Genomic DNA, 17,864 nt, shown 5'->3' with positions numbered 1-17,864 from the left:
CCTAACAAATTTTGAAAGGCATGGATAGAGTGGACCCGGAAGGGATGTTTCCTAAAGTGGGAGAGTCTAGGACCAGGGGGAACACATCAGAATAGAAGGACATACCTTTAAAACACTGATGAGGAGGAATTTCTTTAACCAGAGTGTGGTGAATTTGTGGAATTCATTGCCAGGAACTGCTGTGAAGGCCAAGTCATTAGGTATATTTAAAGAGGAGGTTGATAGGTTCTTGATTAGTAGGGTTGTCAAAGGTTACAGGGAGAAGGCAGGATAATGGGGTTGAGAGGGATAATAAATCAGCCATGATGGAATAGTTGAGCAGAGTCAATGGTTCAAATGGCCTCGTTCTCCTCCTATGTCTTATGATTATATGGTCTTATATGTCTTTCACTGATAGATCAAGTTAACAAGCTACCTGCTATGCAGACACTTAAAATACCGGAGGAAGTCTGCAGGCCAGGCAGCAGTCTATAGAAAAGAGTAAACAGTCGATGTTTTGGGTTGAAACCCTTCTCCTACCAGCTATGCTTTCATTTCAACGATTAACATGTATCCATTCACTATTTAACTGAACAAGTAAACATATCTGCTGAATGATTAGAAAAGGATTCAGGAAATGACCTGTGCTCGAGGATGGATTATGACTTTTTAAGAACATTTGCAGACCATTTCTCACAATGCATTCTCCATGGCAACCAGTCCCTGCTAGGAAAGTGAAAATGGCCACTTAATAAAATGTCACAGATAACCGGCTTCTACAGCATAAAGTTGTTCATCTTTGGAATTCAAAGGGGAAGTGAATTGATTTGTGATTCTTCAAGGAGTGCTAGAATGTGAAGGTTGCAGCGAGGGAAGCTATTCCAGGAGATAGATTGACTTTAATAGGACAGAGACAGATGGGGCCAAGACTGGATGATTCCACAGATGGGAATGTGAAATAATAATGATGAACAGAATTATAGAGGTTGCCGAAAAATTGTTGAAGGAGTCACGTCATCACTGCCTTTAGTCAGAATTGAGGGGAAATGCAAACTAGTAGAATAGATTACCAGAATACTGTGTGCATACTGAACCCCACTTCTTTAATCTGTAATTATTATTATGTGTTGGGTCTTTAATGGGTAAGCTACTGGTACAGGGTTGTTCTAGCATGTTCCTCTGGCTTTGGCTGCTGTACTGATATTTAAATTGTCTGCACTCTGTTGTTAACCTGTGAACGTGACAGCAATATCCTGCGCCTGTATTTGCCTATCTCAGAGTGAACAATATCTTTCTCCTTCTGTGGAGCCTTTATAGGAGCAAGGGTTATGCCTTGGTAGCGTAGCGGCTAGCGTGAAACTTTTACAGCTTGACGGGTTCTGGAATTTGGAGTTCAATTCCGGCGCTGTTCTGAAAGGAGTCTGTACTCCCCAGGTATTCCCTTTTGGAATGTGTGGATTTTCCCTGGGTGTCCCAGTTTCCTCCCACAGTCCACAGACGTATTGGGCAGGTTAACTGGTAAATAGTCCTGTGATTAGCTTAGGGTTAATTGGGTTTGCTGAGGTGGCATGGCTCAAAGGGCTGGAAGGGTCTACTTCGTGCTGTATCGCTAAATTAAAAAAGCATCAATGATTTAACCTAAGTGTCAATCTTTTACACCACTATCTCACTGGAAAAAAAACAATGAAATGTTAAAACTTGATGAACAATGTAATACCATTTTTGAGTTGTATATTAAATTACAATTACTGTCAAACATTCTCTCCAGACTTGGAAAAATTAATTTTGCGTATATGGTTTGCAATTTTCATGAAATGGCGATCACAAATTATTCAGTTTAGAGGTTAATAAAACTTGTTAAAATTAATAACTAACTTTTAAATAAAACAAAGTATTTTTAAGAATGTTCTTATATTTTGACTTCTATCTTAATCCCATACATGTTCCAAATCTATTTCACTTTACATTGTTCAATAATTTAATTGAATTTAGTGTTGGCTGACAGGGAGACTGCTCACTGATCAGCTGTTCAGCCACAATGATGACACCACAGCAGCTGGAGGTGCTGATTCCCTAAAAAGGCACAAATTATAAACCATATTAGCAAAGGAGGTTATACATTAGTAATTTAATCTCTGGAGGAAGATTTGATTGAGGTAAGCAGTGAAAACTAAATATGCCACATCCATTGGTTTGTCCTTATTAATTTTGATTATTAAAATATCATTAGAATTCCAGCAAAGAATTGTCAAAATTATTTTCCCTTTCTTGAATCATGTTGACTCTGACCAATCCTTATTCTCTAACCAGGTCTATAAAATTGACTTTAGTCTTCTCCTACTGCTGAGGCCAAGCTAACCAGACAGCTTTGCTATAGTTTGGAAACCCCCAAGTTGTTAGCTTTGTCAATAGTGCCAGACTCCAGGGACACGTTTTTTAATGTAAGTCGTTGCACCTAGATTTCTAACTTTGTAAAGTCATCTTTGATGTGCAATTATTCTTCCTACTTTTAGTGCAAACGCTTGCATTTTCTATTCAAGGTGTAATTCATGGTTCATTCCTTCAGCCATCCGCTTTATTATCTAAGTCGAGTGTGTTTGGAATGTAAAATGCCAATGGGGGAGATAGTCTAAATTCACAAAATCTATTTTTCTGTAATCATTCCCGAGAACTGACTAGTTCAGGCTATATTTTTATTTAGAGTCCAATGCAGCCCAGACTGTGAATCATGCAAATCTCCTTGACAATGAACTCAGTGCCCACTTTACAGTGAGAAACGTTCCACGTACTGGACACAGGCTTACAGATGCACATCACAGACACAAAATGCAAACACATGTTTTGAATGCACATGTTGTACACACACATGGATATGTACACACTACTGGGAGTGGGATTCGACATCTAATTCAGAAAAAGCTTGAAAATATATCAAACAGCATGTTTAAATGTTTACTATGCATTTGGGTGTGGTGTTGTTTTTCCTTTTAGCTAAATATAATAGAGGTGGTGGTTGCATTTTTTGAGTGGGCAAATCCTGAGTGGATGATGGGAGAATTTTGTAATCTTGCTTTGTGCTCTAACATAGATAGCTTGCTAAATGGAGTTGTAAGTCTCCTCCTTGGAGTTGAGGTAGCAGCACTACAATAAAGAGGGAGAAGAGGGCTGGATCAGAAGTTGACTCTGCTTTGGTCTGAAGCCCAACTCCTCATCTGCTCTATTGAAGCCAGCAAGCCAAAAGATTCCATGATCACACCATGCTGCCCGATTCTTCACAACCTCTTGACAAGACTTTGAGATGATTGATCACATTGATCTAACACCATTCCTCCTTTATTTCATTGATCAATGCTCTTTCATCCTGTTCAGTAGAAGGTAGCTTACTTAATTCCATAATTCCTCTTATATTCATGTAATCATTGCCAGTGAATCACAGCAATAGTTTCTCTCTCCAGTCCTGGACCATTACATCTAGAGTCTCCCAATGCCCTTCCTTCACTTTCTCCAATTTATATCATAAACCACGGTAACAACTGCATGTACACAGACTGCTTCATCACCACCTCTTTTAAAAATGTTGGATTGGTCAGTGGATAGGACATGTTTAGGTTATGGGCCAAACACTCACAAGTGGGAGTAGTTTGGATGTGTATGCTTGTTGGCATGGACCAAGTGGGCTGAAGAGCCTACTTCCAAGCTCTCTGACGTTATGAGTCTATCCACTGCCATCAGATTGCCCAACAAACAGCACACACAAAATGCTGGAGGAACTCAGCAGGCCAGACAGCATCTATGTAACAAAGTACAGCTGATTCTTCGAGCCGAGAGGGCATGTCCAACATGCATTTTCAATGATCCAGAATTTCATTGAGTGTTTCCTTGGGAAGACCAGAGCAGTTGGCTTCGAACAGGTAGCACAGATTCCACTGCCCATCATTGATCGTCCACGATCTCCATCAGCACCGATGCTCCACAAAGCCCCCTGCTCTACTCACTTTACACTTACAACTCTGTGGCTCCAAGGCCATATTCAAGCTTGAAGACAACACTGCTATTGTAGTCTGAATCAGTAGAATGGAGAGAGACTGAAAATCTGGCTGAGTGGTACCATAATAACAACATTTGATCACGAGGGGACCCAATATCCTTCCAGGCATGTTTGCTAGAGCTGTTGAGTGGGTTTAAACTAATTTGGCAGGGTGATGGGAACCAGAGTGCTAGGGCTGAGGATGGGGCAGGTGGTATACAGGTAGATGCATTGTGAGTGAAACTGTGAGAAAGGACAGGGAAAAACTGCAGTCAGTAGGATGAGTTGAAATGTAACATGGGGGAAAATCAAAAAGGGTTCTAGTTGAATGCATGCAATATACGGAATAAGGCAGATACTCTTGTAGCTCAACTAGAGTTTGGCAGGTATGACATTGTGGGCATCACTGAGTCATTGCAAAAAGAAGATCAGAGTTGGGAACTTAACATCCAAAGATACACCTTTTAATCGAAAGGATGGGCAGGTAGGCAGAGGGGTGGGGTGGCTCTGTTGGTAAAAAATGAAATCAAATCCTCAGAAAGAGGTGACCTGGAATTGGAATATATGGAATCCTTGTGGGTAAAGTTAAGAAACTGTAAGGGTAAAAAGATCCTGATGGGGGTTATATACAGGCCTCGGAACAGAAGCCAAGATGTGAGATATAAATTACTATGGAAGATAGAAATGGTATGTAATAAGGGATTTCAATAAGCAGGTAGATTGGGAAAATCAGGTTGGTGCTGGATCCCAAGCAAGGGAATTTGTAGCATGCCTACAAGATGGCTTTTTGGAGGAGCTTGTAGTTGAGCCAACTAGGGTAAAGGCAATTCTGGATTGGGTGTTGTGTAATGAACCTGGTTTGATTAGGGAGCTTAAGATAAAGGAACCATTAGGAGATGGGATGATAAGATGATAGAATTCAGCCTGAAATTTGAGAGGGAGAAGGTAAAGTCAAATGTATTGGTATTAGAGTGGAATAAAGGGAATTATAGAGGCATGAGTGAGGAGCTGGTCAAAGTTGACTCGAAGGGGACATTATAAGGGATGATGCCAGAATAGCAATGGCTGGAGTTTCTGGAGCAACTAGGAAGGGGCAGGGTAGAATAATCCCAAAGATGAAGAAGTATTCTAAAGGGAGGATGAGGCAACCATGGTTGACAAGGGAAGTCAAAGACAGCATAAAAACAAACGAGAGCACATACAAAATAGCAAAGACTAGTAGGAAGTTAGAGGATTGGGAAGATTTTAAAAACTAACAGAAGGCAACTAAAAAAAAACATAGGGAAAGAAAAGATGAAATATGAAGGTAAGCTAGCCGATAATATAAAATGGTATACCAAAGGTTTTTTCAGATATAAAAAGAGTAAAAGCAAAGTGAGAGTGGATATTCAGCCACTGGAAAATGATGCTAGGGAAGTAGTAATGGGGGGGGGGGGTAATAATGGCAGACAAACTTAATAAGTATTTTGCGTCAGTCTTCACTGTGGAAGACACAAGCAGTATGCCAGAAATTTGAGAGTGTCAGGGAGCGGAAGTGAGTAATGCTGCTACTACTGAGGAGAAGGTGTTTGGGAAGCTGCAAGTCTGAAGGGCGATAAGTCACCTAGACCAGATTGACTACACCCCAAGGTTCTGAAAGAGGTAGCTGAAGAGGCATAAGTAATGACTTTTCAAGAATCACTAGATTCTGGAATGGTTCCAAGGATTGAAAATTTGCTAATGTCACTCCACTCTTTAAGAAGGGAGGGAGGCAGAAGTTAGGAATTTACAGGCCAGTTAGCCTGACTTCAGTGGTTGGGAAGATATTGAAGTCCATTATTAAGGATGAGGCTTTGGGGTACTTGGAAGCACATGATAAAGTAGACTAAAGTCAGCATGGTTTCATCATGGAGAATTCTTGCCTGACAAACTTATTGGAGTTCTTTGAGGAAATAACAGACAAAGGAGAATCTGAGCTTGGATTTTTAGAAGGCCTTTGACAAGGTGATGCACATGAGGCTGTTCAACAAGATAAGAGCCCATGGTTTTACAGGAAAGATACTAGTATGGCTAGAAGATTGTCTGACTGGCAGGGGGCAAAGAGTTGAATAAGGGGGGCTTATTCTAGTTGGTTGCCTATGACTAGTGGTGTTGCACAGGGGTTTGTATTGGAACCACTCTTTTCATGCTATATGTCAACAATGTGGACGATGGAATTGATGGCTTTGTGGCCAAGTTTGCAGATGATACAAAGATAGGTGAAGAAGCAGGTAGTGTTGAGGAAGCAGGTAGTCTGCAGAAGGACATAGACAGATTGGGAGAATGGGCAAAGAAACGGCAGATAGAATATGCTGTAGGGAAATTATGGTCCTACACTTTGGTAGAGGAATAAAGGCATAGATTATTTTCTAAATGGGAAGAAAATTCAAAAATCAGAAGTGCTAAGTACTTGAGAGTCCTTTGCAGGATTACCTAAAGATTAAATTGCAAGGTAGGTCTATGTTAAGGAAGGCAAATGCAATGTTAGTATTCATTTTGAGAGGACGAGAACATGGGAGGAAGGATGTACTGCAATGGTTGGACTGCACTTGGAGTATTGTGAGCAGTTTTGTTCCCCTTATTTAAGAAAAGATGTGAGGGCATTGGAGAGGGTCCAGCGGATGTTGACAAGAAGGATTCCGGGAATGAAAGGGTTATTGTATGAGGAGCATTTGATGGCTTTGGGCCTGTGCTTGCCCAGATGAGGGGTGATCTCATTGAAACCTATCGAATATTGAAGGTCCTATATAGAGGGAATGTGGAGAGGATGTTTCCTATAGGGTGAGTCTAGGACCAGGGGCCTGAGCCTCAGAACACAGGAATGCCCTTTAGCCAGAGTGTGGTGATTCTGTGGAATTCATTGTCACAGACAACTCTGGAGGCCAAGTCTTTGGGTATGTATAAAGCTTGATAGGTTCCAGGATAGACAGGACATAGAAGGTTATGGAGAGAAGGAAGGAAAACGGGTTTGAGAGGGTTAACAAATCAGCCATAATGGAATGGCAGTGTAGACTCAATGGACTGAGGGGCCTAAGTTTGCTCCTATGTCTTCTGGTCTTATGGTCTTCTTGACTCAGCTTGCCTGTCCTAACATTTTCGCTTTCAGTCCTGTGTGAAAATCTTTGTGGCTCTACCTGTGAGGCACCTTTGGATATTTTACTGTCTAAAGATACAGCATGCTACTAATTTGGCTGCACTGTTGTGTTTACAAATCTCTTTTGTTTTTCTATTCCATTTTACTAGTTTAATACTATATAAAAACATTTTCCTTTCGGGACTCTAAGATTTACTGGTCTAAAATCTTACTACAAACTATTAAAACATTCTTTAGAATAGGCTTGGCTTCAATCCTTTTAAATTGCCTTGTAAATGCTATTATCTGCTTGATCTCCTGATAGCCTTTGCAGTGAATGGATGTTATTGGGCTATCAACCAGTCATAAAATATATGTTTAAGATCGGTTTCAATTAACCTTAGTCTCTGCAAAATCCAGTTAAATTGCACAGCTGAAATCTTTCTGTCGCAGTCTAAGAGTACTCAGAAAACTTAATAGCTGGACTATGAAAACCTTTACACTTAAACATATCTATTTCCAAGCTAAAAGCAATTTGCTCTTGCTTCATTTGAGGCCTGCTTGCTGAGTCCAGTTGACCTTCCTACATATCCTGCCCTCTCTGTCCAGATGAGCGAGGGGTAGGCCCACCCCAGGGCATACCGTTTTCAATCAATATTTCTTTGCAAGGTAGGAATAGTCACATAATTGCACCACATTTTAAAACAAAAGTGGCTGAACTAATATTATAAGTCTATCCCTTTGTGCATTAGTAACCGAAAGGGTACATTTAACAAGGTTGCATTATAGTTTCTAGAGTAGGTTCAGACTCTAGGGATTATTCACATCTACTCCCTGTACCTCAGATGTATAATAGATCCCCTAGAAAGCCAGATCATTATTCTTTTCTTTTAAATGCACATACTTATTTTCTTCCTTCAATCCAGAAATGCCAGAGAATAAGTGTCTGCAAATACTTTCAACTCAGGTTCAGGTTTAAACAAAGTTATTAGCGACGTTTCCATTCCATTTCGGCACCTAGGTGAACCATCATTTGTTTCTTGCGAGGATGGCAGAGAATGCCTCCTTGAAATTCGGCAGTGTTTCTGGCGAAGGTGTCTCGCAGTCATACTGGCAGGAAGTTCCAGGGTTTACGATGAAGGGCAATACTTTTCCAAGTGACAGTGGTGCGTAAAGAGGTGGTGGCGTTCCCTTGCACTGACTGCCCTTGTCTTTCGTGGTGAAGAGATCAAAGCATTGGCAGTTGCTGTAGTGTAGCCTGGCTGAGAAACTACAGTGGATTTTGTAGCTACTTTACACTGTGGCCACTGCTGGCAGTGGGGGTAGGAGTGATGGGGTGCCAGTCCCACAGGCTGTTTCGTCCTGCGTGGTGGTGGGAGTTCTTGGTGCTGTACCAATTCTGAAAAGTCTTCTACCATGCTTCTGACTTATGTTTTGTAGGTGTTGAGAAGGAGTGGGGTTCAGAAGGTAGCCCAGTTGCCAAAGCAACTCAGCCTCTGGCCTTCCCTGTACCCAAGATATTTCTGTGGCTGGGGCAGTTGAGATTCTAGTCCAGGGTGACCCTGAGGATTTTAGTGCTGGGGCAATCAGTAGTGCCGATGTCACTGAACGTCAGGAGCAGATTGCTGGAAAGTTCTGCCACATGAGTGCCTTTTGCTACTGATTGTTCCGTGCCCAGGCTTTGCTGCATGCAGGGATCATCTGCTTTATTGCCAAGGATTGCAACATTGTGCAATAATCAGCAAACAGTCCCGCTTCTGACCTTGTGATCAAAGGACGTCCTGGCCAGAGATGACAAGTGTCCAACCGTGGACAGCACATGGTAAAGCTGGTGGTGCCACTGCCAGGATCAATCCTGGCTTCAGGCGTGTCTGCGTGGAGCTTGCAGTCCCTCCCTGTAACCGCAAGGGTTTCTTCCTGTGCTCCGATTCCCTCTTGGCAGGGTAATTAGCAGCTGTAAGTAGCTCCTAGTGCGTATGTGGGTGGAGGAATGTGGAGGTGGGTAATAAGAATGTGAGGAAAATACAATGGCATTAGAAAAGAATGGCTGCTAGATGGCCAGCACGGACTCAACGGCCCGGATGTATGACTGACTCTACAATCATCTTCCATTGAGGATGGACGGCTTCAGTCCTGACGAAGGGTCTCGGCCCGAAACGTCGACACCGCTTCTCCCTGTAGATGCTGCCTAGCCTGCTGTGTTCTACCAGCATTTTGTGTGTGTTGCTGTTTGAATTTCCAGCATCTGCAGATTTCCTCGTGTTCAGCCACTGGCGTGTTTTCCTATTGATACCATTTGACTTCATTTCTACCCGGTGTTCCTGATGCCACATTTGGTACAGCAGGGGTCAGTCTCACTTCACCTCTGGGACTCAGTACTTTGGTGAGTAAGTGTTGGGGAGTTAGTGCCTTTCAACACTATTGATAATGGCCTTCCCCACTTTGTGGGTAGTTTGAGGCTGGACGTTCCGGGTGGCAATTGTGAACATGCTCAGAGATGCCAGTGTTGGAATTGCACTGGAACAACTTGGCTAGAACTCTACTTTGTTCTGGAGCACAGACCTTTAGTATTACAGCTGGGACATTGCCTAGTCCGGAAGTGCTGGGATAGAACAACTTAAAAGGTTTCTTTCTGTTGTGTTGCTTGTGAAGAAACAACTTATGCGCAACAGCAGGAAATTCAAGCCTCGTCTCTCATTTGCTGGGAGTGCCACATTTCTGCCCTCATCACTGATGCCTTGGCCCTGATTCATTAAATTAAACATCTAATAAATATTCACATGGTAGTCAGTGAAACGTGACAGCCTTGCCTGGCATCCCTTGGTCTTCTATCTCAGGGATACTTAGTGCTGGCTCAGTGTGGTGGTGGAGCACTGTTGACTTTCAGTGAGGAGACTGCCCTGGAGGCAGCCTTAAGCAGCTCCATTGTCAGAGGGTGTTGTTCCAGTGTCATTAGTGGCAGTGCACTGAGCTGGCTGTTTGACGGGGAAGAGCAAGTGAGCAGGGTTTAGGCGTCGAACGCAGAGAGGTGTTAGTTGGCTCATTCTGCATGGGAAACCAACTGCCATTGCAATGGTTTGGGCTCTGTACTCCTGAATGGATTGCTGGTCTCCTAAGAGCCCTTTAAACACACACTGACCTTCTGGGACAACAGGGCTGCCGGCCTGACCTTGCACCCCAGTATTCAGACTGTCAGCGGCAGCTGCTTCTGCGGAGCTGTAAGCTGAGACGTTGGCTCTCAGACATTGCCATCCTAGCTTCTGACGGAGTTGGCCACCAGTACCATGCTGGAAAGGATGGGCGTCAATCTCTGTGCAAAGCCCTGTGCCAAGTTGGCACCAGACTCTGCCATGCTGCTTGTCAGTGTACGTAGGCTTTCTGGCAGCTGACTCCATGCTCGCATTATGTTGTGTTCTGATGCCAACCTGCTTCTGAAGGCTGGCTCACTGACATCCTCGTCCAAATCCTGTGCATTTTGAATTTAATCTTACCCTCTGATGAGAGGCAGCAGCACTAACTCCCACCTCACCCTTCCTTCAGGGTATCTCGCTGTGTGTCAATATTGCCTCTGTGATATTTGCTAAATTTAGGCACTGTTTATGCTAGGTCTAAGTTGTGGTTGATATAAGGCATCAACGATTTCTTCCCTCCCACCAGTGCTGCTTGGCCACTAAGCTCTTCCAGCAGATTGATGTTGATTGATAGAAGTTGTTGGCTGGTCAGTACCAGGACAATGTAGTCAACTAAAAGTGAACATGACTACTGATGACATTTAAGGATGCACTGTGAACTGGAAAACTCATAACAGGTAACTAGAAAGCCTTTGACAAGGTGCCACACATGAGGCTGCTTACCAAATTAAGAGCCCATGGCATTACAGGAAAGTTACCGGCATAGCTAGAGCGTTGGCTGATTGGTAGGAAGCAATGAGTGGGTATAAAAAGATCCTTTTCTGGTTGGCTGCCAGTGACTAGTGGTGTTCCACAGGACTCAGTGTTGGGACCACTTCTTTTTATGCTGTATATCAATGAATTAGATGATGAAATAGATGGCTTTGTTGCCAAGCCTGCAGATGATATGAAGATTGGTGGAGGGGCAAGTAGTGTTGAGGGAACAGGTAGGATGCAGAAGGACTTAGACAGATTAGGAGAATGGGCAAGAAAATGGCAAATGGAATACAGTGTTGGAAAATGCGTGGCTGTGCACTTTGGTAGTAGAAAAAAATGTGCAGACTATTTTCTAAATGGGGAAAAATCCAAATATCTGAGCTGCAAACGGACTTGGGAGTCCTTATGCAGAACACCCTAAAGGTTAACTTGCAGGTACAGTCGGTGGTGAGGAAGGCAAATGCAATGTTAGCTTTCATTTCAAGAGATCTAGAATGTAAAAGCAGGGATGTGATGCTGAGGCTTTATAAGGTGCTGGTGAGGTCTCATCTTGAGTATTATGAACAATTTTGGCTCCTCATCTAAGAAAAGATGTGCTGGCATTGGAGATGGGTTCAGAGGAGGTTCACAAGGAAGATTCCAGGAATGAAAGGGTTATCATACAAGGACTGTTTGATAGCTCTGGATCTGTACTCACTGGAATTTAGAATGAGTGGGAATCACACTGAAACTTTTTGAATGCTGAAAGGCCTAGACAGAGTAGATGTGGAAAGGATATTTCCCATGGTGGGGGAGTGAAGGCACAGCCTCAGGACAGAGGGGTGTCTATTTAAAACAGAGATGTAGAGGTATTTTTTTAGCCAGAGGGTGATGAACTTGTGGAATTTATTACCACAGGCAGTTGAGGAGGTCAGATTGTTGGGTGTATTTAAGGCAGATCTTTTTTTTATTCATCTTTTAATGAGTTTTTACAATGCAACAAAACAAAAAAATACAATAAAAAAGAGGTTTATACAATGCAAAACAAACATATCAAAGTACAATTAAGCAAAGCACCCATAGTAGAATTGTATAAAGTCAGTTACCACCCCACCCTCCCACTAGCCAACTCCAAGCCAACCTTACGCTATATAAAAAAGTTAATTAGAGCTATATCATCACAGATCTGTATTTATAAAAATAAATTATATTGCCTACTACCTAAACTATAATATGTTTACACATAAAAAAAACATAAATCTTAACAGTAAGAAGCTGGAAGTAAGGGACTTAAATGCAAAAGAAAAAAAAAGGGAAGGATGCACCCTTAATCTAAATGGGAATTATGAAAATATTCAAGAAAAGGTCCCCACACCTTTTGGAACTTTATATCTGAATAATGAATCTTTTCAAGGTCTAAGCAGGACTATGCCATTGAGCATGGGTGGGTGGGGCAGCATCTCTCCACAAAAGAAGATCTTGATAGGTTCTTGATTGGACGTGGCATCATAGGTTACGGTGAGAAGGTTGGGGAGTGGGTCTGAAGAGGGGTAAAAAGATTAGCCATGATTGAATAGTGGGCAGATTCAGTGGGCCAAATGGCCTCATTGTGCTTCTATGTCTTATGGTCTTATGGTCTAATTAAGTATCTTCTGCCAGGGATTCAGAACTTAAGTGGATACTGATTCCCTATTACTGAACACTGTTACCTTTTCATGTGTGGCTGGAGGACTTCCTGACACATAGGCTTAAATCAAACATCAAGTAAATATTCCGAACCAAATCATATCACATTGTACATGGTGAAATTCCTCCACCAAGATGTCCAGTGGCTTTTTGGAAATCCTTGAAATGTACAAAATTGGAATCAGAATCAGATCAGGTTATATTATCATTGATATAAGTGAGTTGTTTAGTGGCAGTAGTACAGTGCAATATATAACAATTTATTGTAAGTTAAAATAAAAAACAGTGCAAAGGAGGAATAATAAGGTAGTGTTCATGGGGTCGTGGACAGTACAGAAATCTTATCATCAGACGGGAAGAAACTGTTCCTAAAACTTTGAGTGTGGATCTTCAGGCTCCTGTACTTCCTCCCTGATGGTAATAATGAGAAGAGGGATAACCGGGGCGGTGAGAGTTCTTAATGATGAGTGCTGGCTTCTTGAGACCTCACCTTTTGAAGATATTCTCCATGGTGGCCGGGGAGGGTGAGAAGGCGTGCTCGTGCTCATGACAGAGCTAGCTAAGTCTACAACCCTCTGAAATTTCTTTCGATCCTCTGCAATGGAGCCTACATATCAGGTGGTGATGCAACCAATCAGAATTCACTCCATGGTACATCTGCAGAAATTTGCTAGAGTCTTTGGTGACATCGCAGATCTTCTCAATGTCCTGATGAAGTATAGCCACTGGTGTGCCTACTTCATGATTGTATCAATGTGTAGGGTTCAGGACAGATATTCTGTTGAAGCCCAGGGAGCTGCTTACCCTTTCCACTGTTGACCTCTCAATGAGGATTGGTGTGTGTTCTCCCAACTTCCCCTTTTTTGTCTTGTTGACACAGTGGGTGCAAGGTGGTCTATTGTGTCACCAGTCAACCAGCCAATTTATCACACTCCTGTACACCTCCTTGTCTCCATCTGAGATTCTGATAGCAGTATTGGTATCATCATCGAATTTATACTTGTCATTTGAGCTGTGGCCAGCCACATGGTCGTGAGTGTAGAGAGAGCAGAGTAAAACAGTTTTTTTACTGTACCTCAGTATATGTGACACCAAGAAACCAATTTACCAATCACTGAAATTGTCCGTATACATCCACAGTCTTAATTTTGTATGAAACATCAAATCTTAGAACACTGCAGTACAAAAAAAGGCTTTCGGCCCTTCTAGTCCATTCTGAACTGTTTTTGTCTATTCCCATTTATCTACACACGCATTGTTAAATAACTAGTGCCCCACTTACAACATCCTATCCTCACAATTCCTTGACGACTGCTCAGAATTCAGAGCTTTCTCAGTGTCTCCTCCAGCCATAATACAGCTTCCCTTTAACTGGTGCCATGTATAGTCATTCAGTGAAGGTGAACTTTAAACAATGCAGGTTAACTTTAACAAAGCTTAGACATAAAGTGAATGATCAGCATGATTATTGCTGGCTGCAAATGAACAAGCAGTACAAAACAGGAGAGTTATTCTGGGACTTTGGTCATGAAACACACTCACACTGTAGAATTGCCTATTCATTACTTCTTTCTCTTTCAATCAGCCAATCAACTGTCCGTGAGGCTCAAGAGTTTGAGATGGTAACTGCGTTGCCTGGTGAACTGGTGTGACAAAGTACTCACATCCTGATCAGGTAGCAGTAATTAATCCAGATTATATAGAATGTCTGGACATGACCACAGAATGGTGATGCTTGACATGAAACACCAGAAGACTGAACAATACAGGTTTAGAGCTTCCATCAGCTTGTGCTGGATTTGCAAAAAAAAATGCTTAAAATAAAAATCACACAAAAAATCATGGAACTTTGAAGAAGAATTACACCCAGATTTCGCAATCTGTAATGCTCGTTTAAACAACATTGCACAACGTGGCACTCAGGTTAACAACACTGACCTCAGATCGAAACAGTGACCACAGAGAGTTTCTGCTGATTACGCCTGTGTGCAGGCAGGGATTAATATTATACTCACTTTTCGGCAACAAGATATTAGTAAAGATGTTTTTAAAGTGTATACATGTTGTATCATTCCCTTAGAAACACTGACCAGTGTGCTCTGATAAACAATCCAATTCCGTTTTTAGTCACCAACAATAGGTTGCTCAGGTGCTAAAAATGTGTTAAATTAATTTCCAACTCATTCATATAACTCCATTTCCACTTTAATGAACATCAGATTTTTGCTAATGCAAGAGTACTTTAAAAATCGGTTGCAGTGGCTCAGGGAAGTTCTCTCATTCTCTACCTTGTTGCTCCTCTGACCCACACTGGCCTCCTGTATTGTTTTATTTAGCAATATGGCGTGGAATGGGCCCTTCTGACCCTCCAACAACACCACAATGCTGGATTCTGTTTGGAAACTCACTTTCTCTTTGTGTGTCAGAACTGACCACTTCCTCTGTACATCTGTGATATTGGGTTTGTTATTTTTTCTCTGTTAGAATGACAAACCGGCTGGTCATCTCCTACAATGGATTATTGTAGCTTTTATGTTTCTGTATTTAAATTCATACTTTTCATGTTTTCTGTCCCTACTTCAATCTATCTTCCAGATGACTTCATCTACAGAATATTCAACACAAGCCTGGTTTTATCCTATCAGACATATTCCCTTTAACCTATTCATCCTTATGACCAACAGCTAGCTGGTTTTCTCTTGTTCCCAGGTTTAACGAGGGGTTTCAAACTGAAACATTATTTTATTTCCATAGATACTGTCTGACCTTCTGAGAGTTTTCAGTACTTCCTGATTTTCTTTCAGATTTGCAGCATCTGTGGTTTTCTTTTGAATTGGAGTGCAATTTCACAGTAGAAAACAGCATGAACTTCTACTACAGAATTAAGAAAAATGGATAAGCAACAAATCTTCAGCAGAGAACCAATAAAACATTCGTCACTGGGTCTAAATCCTGAAACCCCCAACTCAACAGTGCCCTGCGAACACTTTCACTAGGACTGCAGTGGTTCAAGAAGTAAGCCACCAGTAGTATTTCAAGGGGAATTAGGGATGGGCAATAAATACTAACCTTGCCAGCAATGCCCATATTCCAACAAGTGTTTTGTGAATGTGTGAATAAACAGATTGATGCGAAGTGCAAAGAGAAATTAAATGAAAGTGTTCAGAAAAGGAAGTGAAGTAAATAATTGTAAAGGCATATTAAGGGGAAGTCAGCATTTAAAAAGTATTTACACAGAGAAAATACACACAAAACTAGAGACAAAAACATAACAAAATACTATTTTATTATTGTAACTTTAGGGTTCAGGAATGAGAATTGCAAAGAATGATAAAAAGAAGTATTGAAAAGAAAGATTGGAGTAATGTTAATTACTTCCTTCAAAAAGTTACTGAGAATGATATAGTCAGTATATTTTACTTAGTAACATTTCAAAAAATTAATCCCACTTCAACATAAATAAGATGAAAGCCCCACATACAGTAAAAAGATGAATGAAATAATTTCAGTAGCGATTCCTGGCACTTACCTCTGAGTAAGGGATATATATGACTGTGAGGATATGAGACAGTGCCATTGTATGTAGTAAAATGGAATCACCATCAAAGGGGAACAGAATACTTGAGTACCTAGAATGCAGGACACTGAAGCATATGTTATTAAATCCAGCTGGTCCATGCCAGTGTTTATCCACCACATGGTTCTTTCTCCACTTCCTTCAAGCAACTCTTGCTAATGCAAGGGTACTTTAATGGCAACTGCTCCTTGGAGGTGTTCATACTTTAAGCATTCTTCAGTAAAACTGTTTGAGTTATTGGTTGCCACTGAATATTTCACCCCTTAGTTTGCACCCTCCATTCTCTCTATTCATCCTCATTAAATTCTTTCATGATCTTATAGACTTTATTTTTGAGAATAGAATTTTGCCACTCCAAACCTCCCTGACCGGTTCAGCCTCTCAGTTCTGGTATCATTCTTGTGATAGCAGCACCAAACTTGGAAACCAATACTTTGATTTGACATCAAAGTTGTGAGGATGTTAAGGTCATTGATGAACCATCTGTGGAGACCGATGACAAATCCAAAAAGTTTGGACTTAACTTTAGTGATTTCTACAGATAACTCGAAATCCTGAGTAATAAATACCCAGTGCGGAGGCAGGGTCTGCAGTGACATACCACTGTCACAGGAGGGCAGGATGCTGCTAACAAAAGCTTTGACAGCTGGCAGAGCCATGCCCTGCCTTAACTACATATTAAAACCTGTCAAAAACTTCAAATCTTCCTGAATGTGCCTGTCATTTTAAGTGTAACTAACAAAAGCTTAACCAATTGAAAAACAAACATCTATTATCTAATGCTTGCTTTGCTCCCTCGTGGCACAGGACGTGGCACTGTTGCTTCAATCTCCAGGAACCCAGTTCAATCCTGACCTTTGTGTGGAGTTCTTTCTTTGTCGCTGGGTCTGAGTGAGTTTCTCCTGGGTGTCTAGTTTCCAGAATCATGATGACTGGTAGGTTAATTTGTTACTGTAAAACTATTGCTCATGTTAGTGGATAGTGGGAAGCTCGGAGGAGAGATGATAGGCTGTGGGAGAGTCTGTCACAGGGAGGGGTCAGGAAATGGAATTGATGGGATGGCTCTGAGTGCCATCATTAAATCTGATGGGCTGAATGGTTTTCCCATATTCCCGTGATATGAAATGGCTCAAGTGGTTCCATTTATTATCAGAGAATGTATACAGTATACAGACTGAAATACTTAATCCTCGCACACATCCGCTAAAAACCGAAGAACCCCAAACGAATGAACGACAGGAAAAGCATTAGAACCCCAAAGCCCCCTCTCCTCCCTCCCCTGCACAAACAACAGCAAAGCATTGACCTCCTCCCCCACCCACTTGGGCAAAAAGTGTCAGTGCCCACCAGCCACCAAGCACAGCAAAGCACCCAAAGTGAGACCATGGTCCGTAGTCAGCAGAAACCATTGTTTACCCGACATGGCAAAATATTGCCCAAAATCTGAAATATGGATCTCAAACTAAATCATGTCAGTAGGATTGCCTCTCCTGTGGTTGTAACAGAAACATGGCTGAGAGAAGGGCGGGATCAGCGGATGGATGTGCTGGGATACTGGTGCTTTCGCTGTGTCAGAAGGTTAGCAGTGTTCGGGGTGTTGCCTTTTTGATAAGGGAGGGCGTAACAGTTGTGCTTAGA

The 17,864-nt window shown here is 41.8% G+C and overlaps 1 protein-coding gene across 4 annotated transcripts in view; it reads right to left on the bottom strand.

Moving 5' to 3' along the window:
• aqp9b (aquaporin 9b) overlaps positions 1–17,864 on the bottom strand; it is a 97,406-nt gene that overhangs the window by 28,334 nt on the left and 51,208 nt on the right. Inside the window, exon 1 of one of the 4 annotated variants that reach the window (XM_073032921.1) lies at positions 622–696. The exons of the other annotated variants lie outside the window; for them this stretch is intronic. Within the exon in view, the coding sequence (XP_072889022.1) occupies positions 622–658 (37 nt within the window). The 5' untranslated portion in view covers positions 659–696. Of the gene's footprint in view, positions 1–621; positions 697–17,864 lie in introns of those variants that run through there. 4 annotated transcript variants of the gene reach the window in all.

Source organism: Hemitrygon akajei, chromosome 30 (assembly GCF_048418815.1).
Source record: "Hemitrygon akajei chromosome 30, sHemAka1.3, whole genome shotgun sequence".
NCBI lineage: Eukaryota > Metazoa > Chordata > Chondrichthyes > Myliobatiformes > Dasyatidae > Hemitrygon > Hemitrygon akajei.
This window is presented reverse-complemented; position numbering and strand designations above follow the sequence as displayed.